Source organism: Pollicipes pollicipes, unplaced genomic scaffold (assembly GCF_011947565.3).
Source record: "Pollicipes pollicipes isolate AB1234 unplaced genomic scaffold, Ppol_2.1 Scaffold_6686;HRSCAF=7923_pilon_pilon_pilon, whole genome shotgun sequence".
NCBI lineage: Eukaryota > Metazoa > Arthropoda > Thecostraca > Pollicipedomorpha > Pollicipedidae > Pollicipes > Pollicipes pollicipes.
The window spans coordinates 1,293,706-1,304,844 of NW_023596921.1; the positions used below are offsets into that span (position 1 = coordinate 1,293,706).

The 11,139-nt window shown below is 60.2% G+C and overlaps 1 protein-coding gene and 1 long non-coding RNA gene across 3 annotated transcripts; both read right to left on the bottom strand.

The window, feature by feature from the left end:
* Window positions 1-417: 417 nt before the first annotated feature.
* On the bottom strand, window positions 418-2,281 carry LOC119108472 (uncharacterized). Of its 2 annotated transcripts, none has more exons than XR_005095299.1 (2): window positions 2,175-2,281; window positions 418-1,637 (listed from the first exon to the last, which is right to left on the bottom strand). It is a non-coding gene; the product is annotated as an uncharacterized LOC119108472 (long non-coding RNA). The 2 variants fall into 2 exon arrangements; XR_005095298.1 differs by lacking the exon at window positions 2,175-2,281 and adding an exon at window positions 1,983-2,023.
* Window positions 2,282-2,284: 3 nt separating this feature from the next.
* On the bottom strand, window positions 2,285-9,933 carry LOC119107255 (1-acylglycerol-3-phosphate O-acyltransferase Pnpla3; the record flags this gene model as incomplete). The annotated part of the gene is made up of 11 exons (XM_037230674.1): window positions 9,755-9,933; window positions 8,876-8,988; window positions 8,216-8,335; window positions 7,405-7,593; window positions 6,951-7,058; window positions 6,424-6,576; window positions 5,809-5,984; window positions 4,426-4,583; window positions 3,804-3,915; window positions 2,780-3,011; window positions 2,285-2,353 (listed from the first exon to the last, which is right to left on the bottom strand). Coding segments are annotated over exons 1-11 (1,590 nt in total), but the record flags the coding sequence as incomplete, so codon positions are not given.
* Window positions 9,934-11,139: the final 1,206 nt, after the last annotated feature.

Sequence of the window (11,139 nt, forward strand, 5' to 3'; positions counted from 1 at the left end):
ATCCAGACCATTACATTTTAAAAGTGAGTTAACGTACACGCCAACATCCTCTGAATTTAGTGTTTCCAGCTCTCCGTTAACGAGATCCCAGGGATTGACCCCCACCATCAGTGCGAAGGGTATTCAACCAGCCACCCGGGCGCGTGTTAAATCGGTCATGAACTGGACTGATTGGACGCTCTCGGCCACAGCTGGAGCGGGATGACTGATCGAGAGCGGGCTGTATCACTCCTATCCACATCATCACATCGCGACGCTCTTGGCCACAGCTGGAGCGGGATGATGGTGATCGAGAGTGGGCTATATCACTCCTATCCACATCATCACATCGCGTCCACAGCCCATGATCGCACGCACAGCTCGTCTACTCCGTGCCAGTTTCCGCTTGGCGGAAGAGCAAAAAATAAAACTTCGAGATACAGCTCGTTTAAGTTTATTAAAGACTAAACCCTGAGACCGCGGAGTGACAACCACACGCGGGGCTGAAAGGGAACCGTGAAAGCATACTTAACCTAAGGTTAAACGATGTCGAGGACGTCTAAGAACGAGGATTGCATTAAAGCTCGTGAGACGTGAAACCATCATTCACTTTTGCTGAAATGATAATCCGAACAGTCGAAATTTGAGTTCAATGTGTCATACGGTAAAGAGCTGAGAACAATTTCGCGCAGTAAAACAGTCCTGGTGCACATTCGACCGGGCGCCGAAATACCTCCACCGGACCGGTACAGGACGGTCCAGAGGACACTCAAACGCTTCGTGCATAAACTAACCTGAGAATAAACATTCGGTGCGAGGATCCACAAGAGTAAATACTACCAGCCTAAATGAGAACCATCACACATCGCAAACGCTATAATGGATTTCCACACGTCGGTTCAGTGCTAAACGCGCAATTAACCAACGAAAACTCATGAACAAACTAACCACTAGATACGAACCAATAGAATAATCACAGCACACATATCGTTGCGAGTGAAGGCGCTATGCCCTACGAGCAGCAGGCAACGCCAAGTGGACGTTCACTTTCAGGCTGGGTTTCGCGTGCACAACAAGGAATAGTACCGCGCTGTTGGTGGTCTGTACCCTGCCCGCAACGTAAATACAAATTCTCAAGGCTTTTTACAAACTCACGGAAGCACAACAGTTGAACAACGGGACTGAGCACTCCACACAGCGTGAGACCTACACAGCAGGTCGGGACCGCTGAAACACTTGAGATAAAACAATACAATGCGAGGGGTCGAGGGGTGGTACAATGCAATGGGTACTACACATAACATGGCGATGATTATGACATTAAAGCGACATGAAATTCCTGCATGGCAATGACTTCCTATCATTAAATGTTCCCAGGTGGGCCATGCCGGTGAACACATCGTGATTGCATTGATATGGCGACGACGTCTTCAGGAACACATCATCCCTGCTGCCACCTGCCGCCGCCGCGAACGACTAGTCTTTGGAGACACATCGTCCCTGCTGCCACCTGCCGCCGCCCGGAACGACTAGTCTCCGGGAGCACATCATCCCTGCTGCCACCTGCCGCCGCTGGGAGCAACTAGTCTTCGGGGAGCATATCGTTCGCCTCTTCCTTTATGACCCCCATGCCGGCGTCGTACGTCACGTTCTCCTCCCTGGGGTCATACCAGGTGACTCTGCGTGAGACAGCGGCGGGCGGGGAGACCGGATACGTCGGTGACATTTCGAGAGCTTCGAGACAGAACAGTGAAGGCGAAATGATATCAAGTTAGAGGCGGAGAGCAGGAACAGACTGCTGCCCCATATAGTCTGCAATCTTGTAAGCAGGTCGCAAACCTCTTTGCTTCACATTTCTCACTTCCTTACTTCACAGACACACTTAAATCCAACAAATCAAACCACATCCTCAATCGTCACTCCGTCCAGAGCCAGCGGTTGGTCAGCAGCACAGCGTGCGTGGTGAGAAGCGTTAGTGCATGCAGCAGCCGCAGAAGCCTCACCGCGACCGAACAAGCGACGCGGCGGCGCGCGCCGCCCGCGCGGCGGCCGCGTCCGCGCTAGCATGCGGCCGGAGCATGCATGCGGGCCGGAGCGGCGTGGCGATCCCCGTCAGCGTTGTCTGGCCAGCAGGCGGGCGGGCGGGCGGCTAGCAGCGGGCCGGCGGTCGTTACAGCTCGTCTCGCTCGGCTGACCTCTCGTCCTCGCCGTCGGCGTCGTCGTCAGCGTCGGCGTCGGCGCGGCAGGCGGCGGCGGCGCGGCGCATCGCCTCCAGCGACGGCGCGTCCAGCCCGTCGTCACAAACGCTCGGACGCCGCGAGGCGCACGGCGTGGCCACCGGCGTCGGCACGGCCGACACATGGCGCACGCGCACCTGTGGGCCGCGGCGACCGGTCAGACGACGTGACACGAACCGTGGCGCCGGGCCCTGCTGTCAGCCCGACCGGCGCAGAGCACCACAGTCGCAGCGGTCATCACGCCGACAGTGGCCGGTGACGCTGACGCAGGGCCCGCCAGGGAGGGCGGGTTAGCGATGCATCCCTCGCCATTATGTGTGCCAGTAGTGCAGAAACTCACAAAAATATGGGCGACATGCGATAAATATGCGTGACATCTGGCATACGCATCTGTGGAAATGCATTACAGCTGTGTATATGGTTTAAATCACATGTGATGCGCCCCAAATCTCACACAAAAGATGTTGATGTAGGGCACAAGTTTCCTCCTTTTAAAGTTTATATCTAGCCGCCACCGACACATCAGAAGTGGGTAACGGCCATCTCACGGAGCGTGGACTCACATTGCCATCCTTGTCGGTGTAGTACCAGCTGACACCGCAGTCGGAGTCGCCCTGAGCTTCCAGCGCCATGCGCAACACCTCACGGTCGAACGGGCCGACGGCGGCCTCTGGCAAGTTGACGTCCAGCACCTCGACACCGGGCCCGCCATCTCGTGACGTGCCGGCAGCCATAACTTCCGTCTCCAGCCGTTCGGCGTCGCTGGTGGTCCGCACCATAGTCGTTCCGCAGCCCCTGCCGCAGCGGACGCAGGCACACCTCAGTGCTGGCGGATGCATGACGAGCGGGCTTGGACGCCGATCATGTTACACAGCGGCCAGTTCACTCGCACGGGCCAGGACTACTTGCTGACGCCTTGGTAAAAAAGGATTCCATGAAAAGCTACCGACATTATTCCAACGAGCCGTGTTTAGAGATTACTGCGCCGTACTATTCCTCGCAGCGCAGGCAACGACCCATTCAAACTCCACCTTTTTGTCTCACAAACAGCGCAGCAGACTTCGCCGGCGAGTGACAAAATAGCGTCTGGAACCCATAAGCGTGAGGTCGCGTTTGTCCCAAATAAACGGCCCGGAGTGACAGCGTCTGCGTCACTCCGCCCGGCAAAACACCGCCGCGCCGCGCGCCCCGCTTTTTTAGGTGACCGCAGCGCGCGCTGGCAGCGTGTTGTCCACCCACGACCCCGGCCGCACCCACCGCCGTCTTCTAGGGCGCGGCTGGCCCCGGCCGCCGTCGGGTGAGAGCGCCAACTGCGCACGTCGGTAGGACGACTGCGGCGACCGCGGCGCGCAGCCGCAGGAGAGCAGGCGGGCGCGTGGAGGGGCGGGGCGCGCAGAGTTTCGGGAAGTCGACTTTGTTTGCATAGCTGAATGTGGAGGTCCGACGTGAGCTGCACGCGACTGGTGCAAAACATCCGGAAACGCAAGCTGAGCGAGCAATGTAAACCCCCGCGGCATTGTTCGCTGCCTGCGGTGCAACGCGGGCGCGGGATCAGGCCTTCGACCTCTGACCGCCCGAGTCGCTCACTTGTTGGTGAAGTCGACCTGGAACTGGCGGTCGAAGCGGCGCACGATGCCGGGGATGTAAGGCTCCGTCTCGGGCTCCGTCGGCCCCGCCTGGCCGTCCTCCACGCCAGCCGCTGTAACGGACCGACACCCAAGGTCACCACACGGCCCATGCCGCGGGAAAGGCGACACGACCGCGCTTGCGCCGTGGCTTAATCGGATCTAGCGACCGGCACGCGCTTCTCCTCCCAGCATCGACACTCCACGGGGCGGAACGCATTACCAGACAGGCAGCCAAACCCTTGCCGAAACGTACGCCTAGTGCGGCGGCGGTCCTCGCAGCTCTTCCCCACACTTTACGAAGCGACTTTTCACAGTCCAGGCGCCGTCCTTGTTTGGCTGGCTCAGGCCTTCGTTCCGCCATCGGTATTTTCGCATGGAATACATACGCGCAACGTCGTATGTATTCCACTCCATGCGCCGTTGGTCCGTGTGGCCGAGACTGCCGGCGCCCGGGAACTCACATTAGCCGTACTCCGAGACTGCCGGCGCCCGGGAACTCACATTAGCCGTACTCCGAGACTGCCGGCGGTCCGGTACTCACATTCGCGGTACTCTGAGACTGCCGGCGCCCGGGTACTCACATTCGCCGTACTCCGTGACGTTGACGCGGCAGGTGTAGCGCGCGTGCACCTGCTGGGACTTGGGCAGGTGGGCGCTGAAGCCGTTGTGGACAGCGCGGATCACCTCGCTGGTCAGCGACTCCATCAGGTTGCTCAGCTGCGGCACCCGGGCCACCAGTCTGCGAACAGGGCGGGTACGGTCAGGGCGCGAAGCCGACACAGAGGCGGCCGCCGACGGCGACAGGAGCAGAGAAGGATGGTCGTGCACGCCAAGCTGAACAGAGCGCCATACCCCGTCCCCGGGCAGAGAGGAGCGTCTAATGAACGGGAAGCGTGCGCCGGGTATCGCTTCGGGAACCAAACAGGCGACGTGAACAGGAACGGAGATGGCGGTGAAGATATCGTGGAAGGTTTCGCGGCCTTTCTAAGAAATTCATCACAGGCAGACCAGCCTTGTAGTCGACACCGATTCGTGAAGCAAACCGGTTCACGCGACAGCCAGCCCACCAAAACAGAACATGTGTATACAACCATGTTATTCGTTACTTCACCTCAAACACAGGGCCTCACCAATCGAAGGCCAGTGATGACGTCAGTCGCGCCATAAAAAAGCTATGTTCCGTCAAGGGCGATCTAGTTCGCTGCGCCCATGAACAAGCACGTCTGTTGTTTCAGGACCCGTCCACTGTACACTGATCTAGCGCCTGTGACCAGTTCGGTACACGCGTCCTCCGGCCTGACCTCGCCGGACCGGACAGCCAGAGCTGACGTCGCTGGCGTCGTCCGGTGACGTCAGCGTGTGCGTGGCACGGACCGGGGGGCGGGCAGCGGCGAGCCCTCGTGACCTCCGCCAGACACAAACACAGACGCGGCGCTGCCGCCGGCTGTCACAGAAGCCCGCATTCCTTCACCAGCGCCAAACAGCTTGCGACGCGCCCATCGCTTTTTGCCCGGGTTGCAAAGGCCGTTGACTTGACAGCGCATCTCCCCCCCCCCCCCCCCCCCCGCCCCCTCGGATCGGATCGGATCGAGCTGCTCTAGTTGGAGAGTGGTGAACAGTGCCTTTGTCTCACTAGAGTGTCGATACGCAGGTTCTGGTGAGAGCACGAAAGAAAAGGCGAGAAATATGAGGCAAAGGATCGGCAAAAAGAAGGCAGACGTGGAATTACTGACGCACGACAAGGCCAAAACCAGCTGAGCATCGCTCTGACTGCCCCAATTGCGTACTGGCCACAGCGAAAGGGCACGTTCCAACAACCGCCACTTCTCTGCACAAGCGGTTCGGTTGCTTTTTGATGCCGGCGCCGACTGGGCCTGACCCGGCAGCGTCTCACATTGGTCAGGGCACGTCCCGACACGCGCCCTGCCGGCAGCCGCGCCATCCGTGGCCCTGGCGCCACTGACCTGCGGTAGATGCTGCGCACGATGGTCCAGGGCAGCGTCCAGGGCAGAGCCAGCACCAGCAGATGCCGCACGCCCGGGAAGTCGAGCACCCAGTTCCGGAAGAGCCGGCGCGAGCTGAGGATGTTCTGGTACAGCGGCTCGTGCACAGAGTCCGGCAGCCTGGCCACCATGGCCTCCTGCGGCGGGACGGGGGGACGGTGGGTTGGGGGGGGCGGGGCACGGGTCTCCGCCGGCGCATGACCCCGGCGCCCGGGATGGAGGTCAGGCAGGCTCTACGCAACGCATCAAGCTAGTGGTTGACACGCCGCTGACCCGCCTCGCAAGGCCGGCGTGTAGTGCGGACAGAGAACAGATGCGCGAACAATTAGAAATCTGGCGGGTGTGCGAGCCAGAACAGCGACCACGGCGCCCGCCCGGTGCCCTCCCCAATCTCCGCGCGAGCCGCCGCGCAGCGGGCTGCAACGCGACGTATGCGGATCAAATCGCGCTCACTGGTTGAGCGTTGATAATCGATAATCAGCACGCACGCCTAGCAACAAACAGAAACGGTTTACAGCAAGCAGTGACTACGAGAGCGAGGAAGCTCCGAAAGAACTCGCGGCCGCGCGCCCTAACCTGCTGTTTGGTGCAGCAGTCGTCGCAGTGTACGTGCTGGATGAGCCGGCCGCAGCTGGAGTAGGCGCGGCCCACGATCTCCGTGGTCAGCACGCACATCTGGCACTTCATCAGATCGTGACGCATCAGGAACCGGATGCCGTCATTGAACCCCTGCAACATTTAAACCGGATGCCATCGTTGAACCCCTGCAACATTTAAACCGGATGGCATCGTCGAACCCCTACATTTAAACAGACTCACTTACTGCTACATGCCCACCCATTCGCAGCAGCGAAAGTCGTAGATAATGGTTAAGCAGCGACAGCCAGATCGCTAGCGAGTCTGCTGCAAAACATTTTGATCTACATTATGACGGCTATGCATCACCGCATCAAATGGGTAGTGGTTTAGTTCACGCATAAAACAGTGAACACTAGCAGAGCAGCAGAGGCTCGTGCTTTACCAGCACCAGCACCAGCAGCGCTAGGCTCGCGCCTCAGCCAGCCCTCCCAGCGCTGGTATGTAGGCCGGGGACCGCCGCTCACCTGGTTGGCGAGGTCGGACAGCGTCTCCGGCGAGGGCGGGTACATGATCATGAAGACGCGCAGCAGGTTCTCGGGCGTCATCTCCACCCGTGTGTTGGCCGCGTCGATCTGGGGACGGAGAGCTTGCGCGTCACCATGGTCCCCGCCCCGGTATGACGGCCCTCGGCAGCACCGCAGGCGGCCACCCCTAAGTCGGAGAGAAGTCCAAACTTGCCCCGATGAGTGACGACAGTGGGTAACGTTTGAGCGCAGATGCAGAACATGATCCCGTACCTTACGTCAGTTACCATACGACAAAGTGCCACCCTTCAAACCACGCCGGAGGTACGCCCGCAGCCCCAACCAGCGAACCTTACACCACCCCAGCTGACCCCAAATGACCCCGAAAGGCCTGAGATGCTGGCAGCGGACTGCTGCATATGGGGCTCGGCGCCGGGCGAGCGCGGCCACTCACCACAGTCAGACTGAGCGAACGGTCACGGGGACAGATGTCGGCCTCTCCGCAGAACGGGCTGACGGTGATGGTGCGGTCGTCCAGCGTCGGCAGGTTGTTGCTGTAGCAGCCGTCCATGTAGCGTTTGCCAGCGAAACGCGGCGGCCGCCAGCCGGAGAAGGCCGGGATGAACGCCGTGCACATCAGCGCCTGGGGGAAGGGGCAGAGCAGGCTCGGGTCACGTCCGGACTCAGAGTGGAGGACCGCATGGCGACCGATTGGACAGCGAACCAGCCGGTGGGAGGCATACTGCAGGCGGCTCAACTTCAGGTCCGTCGGTAAAAACGCACTTGGTGTGTAAGCTTTCAGACTGTGAAAGGAAGCCCAAACATTTGATATGCCTTGTGAAAGAAAACCTAAGCATTTAAGTCGCCCAATTCCCAAGATCAGGAAAATGGTGACCCAGGTCCTAAAAGTAAATCGTACGGACCAGGCTGCAGTGAAATTAGGAAAGTGCGCACAACGCGACAGATATTGAACATGGCGGGAAGCACGGTCATAAAGCATAGGCTGTTTGGCACTTTTGTTCGACCTTTTGGGGCAAGTGTTTCCAGAGCCCTGGCCACTGGTTTTTCCGTGAATACGCCAGTCATTACCAGTTAAGATCGGAGACAATTTCCTGGCGGACTAAGAAGAAAAACAAAAATTATACGCGTTCTGCCGGGGCCACGTACAATCAACAATGCACGTCAAAGAGCCCGTCGCCGCCACCATGCTCGAAAATCGCTTAAACAGAGGCACGCGGCGCCCGGCCGTGGACCGCGCCACGCACCGAAATCAGCTCCTCCTTGGACTCGAAGTGGGAGAGGATGCAGTTCTGGCCGTCCTCCAGGCGGGTGACCGAGACGTGCAAACGTCCTGAGCACAGGACGTGCGCGTTGTCCGGCAGGTTCTGCGGGCGACCAGCGCACGTCAGAGCAGGGTTGCGCGAGGCGATGGCAGCTGACGGCCGCGCAGAGCACTCTCGCGGAGCGTCCGCGCTCCTACCGCTCCCGCGGTAGGAGCGCGGACGCTCCGCGAGACAGATTGGGGAAACCTGCTGAAAAAGTCCGCCGCACACGAGTCGGACGCGTTGATTGGGCTCGCTAGATAGAGCCCCGGCGGTGGGAATCCATGACAGTGCCCGGCCAAGTGCTGGGTCTTGCCAGCGCGTCATCGCAAAAACCAAACTGATCCGCTGACGGCATCGGACTGAAGGTCGCCAGAGAACACAGACAACACGCGAGCTACACGCACCGACTCGACTTTTTCGGACTGATAAAAACGACAAATAATCTGTGCTAGCGCACCATGATACGCCGCGATACGCCTATCACGCGGCTGCAGGCTCTGACCCCGGGTCCGCCCCGTCGCTTCGCTGGGCCAGCCAGCCACGAGTGACTCAGAGCTGGGAGTGGCCGGGCCGCCCGGTCGCGCACGTCCGGGGCCTCACCTTCTGCAGTCCAGCGTGCAGCATCGCCGGCACGGAGACGAATGGACTGAACGGGCCGCCCATGTGCGCCTGGATGACCCGGGCCACGTTCACCAGGTCAGACATGATCTCACCTGCGGGCGAGGGGGAGGTCGTGACAGGGGTCATCGGGGTGGCGCTCCGGGGTCGGCCGCGCCCGCTGACCCCGCCGGCCGGTGAGTAAACACGGTCGCGGAGAGCGGCGAGTAGTAGGCAAAGGTCACCACCGGAGCACGGGCGGGGACAACGACCGTGTTGCGGCTAGTTGACACAGTCAACATGAAGCTTCGCCGCAACGAAGCGACGACTGTCAACAGACCCTGGACTGGGCCTCTACAATATGTTGCATAACGCGGCATGCACTGCCGCTCGAGAGGCTTGCTTATCCTCAATGCGCCTCGCTTGGCATCCCCTTGAAACCATGATCGCATGCGTTATGAGCGAGGAGCAGATCGGGATCCAAGGTGCCTGGCCTCCGGCGGGAGCCTGCACCTGGGGTGGAGTACACCGGGACTGTCGAGGTCATAGTCTGCCCCCGAGGCGGTGCAGTTGTAAGCCGCGTGGTCGATACGGCGCATCTCAGATACAGCGCCTGTGTTGCCAACCGAATACAGATTGCAACACGTCCATCATCATGACACGACAAAATTATGGGGAAAGCGTGGCATAAAGCTTGCCAGTTGGTATTACCCTCAATAGCCGTGCCACATGGTGTCAAAGACTGACTTGAAGTATGTGAGTGAGTACGCGATGTTACGATTGTTTTCAGTTCGCGATTTTTTAGTTTGAGCCTCGGAAAAAGGAAAGCCGGCAGCCTGAGACGGCCAACTGTGGCCGCCGTGACCGAGACGACGCACTCACTGAGGCTCGTCTGGCAGATGAGCGCCGCGGCGGCGATGGCGCCGGCCGAGGCCCCGGCGATCCGGTTCATCAGCAGCTCCGGGCAGTAGCGGCGCATGCAGGCCGCCACGCCGATGTGGTAGACGCCGAGGAAGCCGCAGCCGGCGAAGCTCAGGTTCATCTGGCTCAGCTTGTCGGCCACCGACGGCCCGCGACGAGGACGAGTGCAGCCGGGGCCTGCGCGGCTGCTCGTCCGGCTCGCGGGGCCTGCGCGGCTGCTCGTCAGGCTCGCGCGGCGCGGCCGTGTCCGCCGCGAACTGCACAGTCGCTCGACGCGGCAGCGGTGGCGCCACCGTCGCCACCGCCGCCGCCGCCGCCGCCGGCTCGTCCGACTCCTGGGTCATGCTGGGGGTGCTAGCACGGGCGCGGCCGCTGGACGGGTCTCCCGGAACCTGTCGGCGACGGGGAGGAGGCGGGAGGGTCAGATGACGAGCAGAGTTGCGGCGCGGCGCCGAGGCGGCGAGCTGTCGAGCTGTGCGGAACGACAGAGAGCGGCAACGTAGATCACCACCTCCTTGTTAGAGGGCCATCGGGCAGTGTGGTGACGCAGCTCACGAACCGCATACATCAGGAACAACCCGGAAGAGGACTGAGAACGTATCGCGGAAGGACTTAACACGGGGCTGGATGTTGACAGTTAAATATCGGTCGGCACTGCTCCGCTTTCCTGACATTTGCGTGTTAAGCATTTCTGAATGTTGACACTTAAGTTCGGCAGCGTGATAGCAAGCATTGCTGATCTTTCAGTTACATCCAGTTTAACCACCAACAACCACAATTGCGGCCTGAGGGCGTTGGGCGCAAGTGCCGTGACCTCAACGAAACGAAACAAACTGATAGCAGCCAAAAAACCAGTTCACATTACCGGAGCGGCCAACCCGTCCATACACACCAATGTGCTGAGGACACGACGCCGCCGTTCTCTGAACGCCGACCACACACGAACGTGCTACCCAGCTGGCACAATTCCAACAGGTGGTGGCGCGTCCCACACGGGTCATTGGAGCCTCCGCGCGGTGTACAGGCGGGTCGGGTGGCACCGTTCCGGGCCCGCCACACATGTGCGGCGAGGCCTGAATGTGACCTTGACTGCGGGACGAGCGGCATTACCGCGACAGTGGGAGGTTATATCAAGGGAGTGGCGCCCGGCGTCCGGGGCCGGACTCGCTCGGCACGTAACGCCTGGGACCGTCGAACGCGGCTGACCTAGCTTAACGGTACAGCTGGCAAGCCGCTGCAGCGGTTCTTCCAACCGTTCAGCGGAAGCCAAGCAGGAAATGAGCCAGGAGCGGTACACACTTACACAAATTAAAAGACGTCAACAGATGAGATAGGTGTGAAAGACG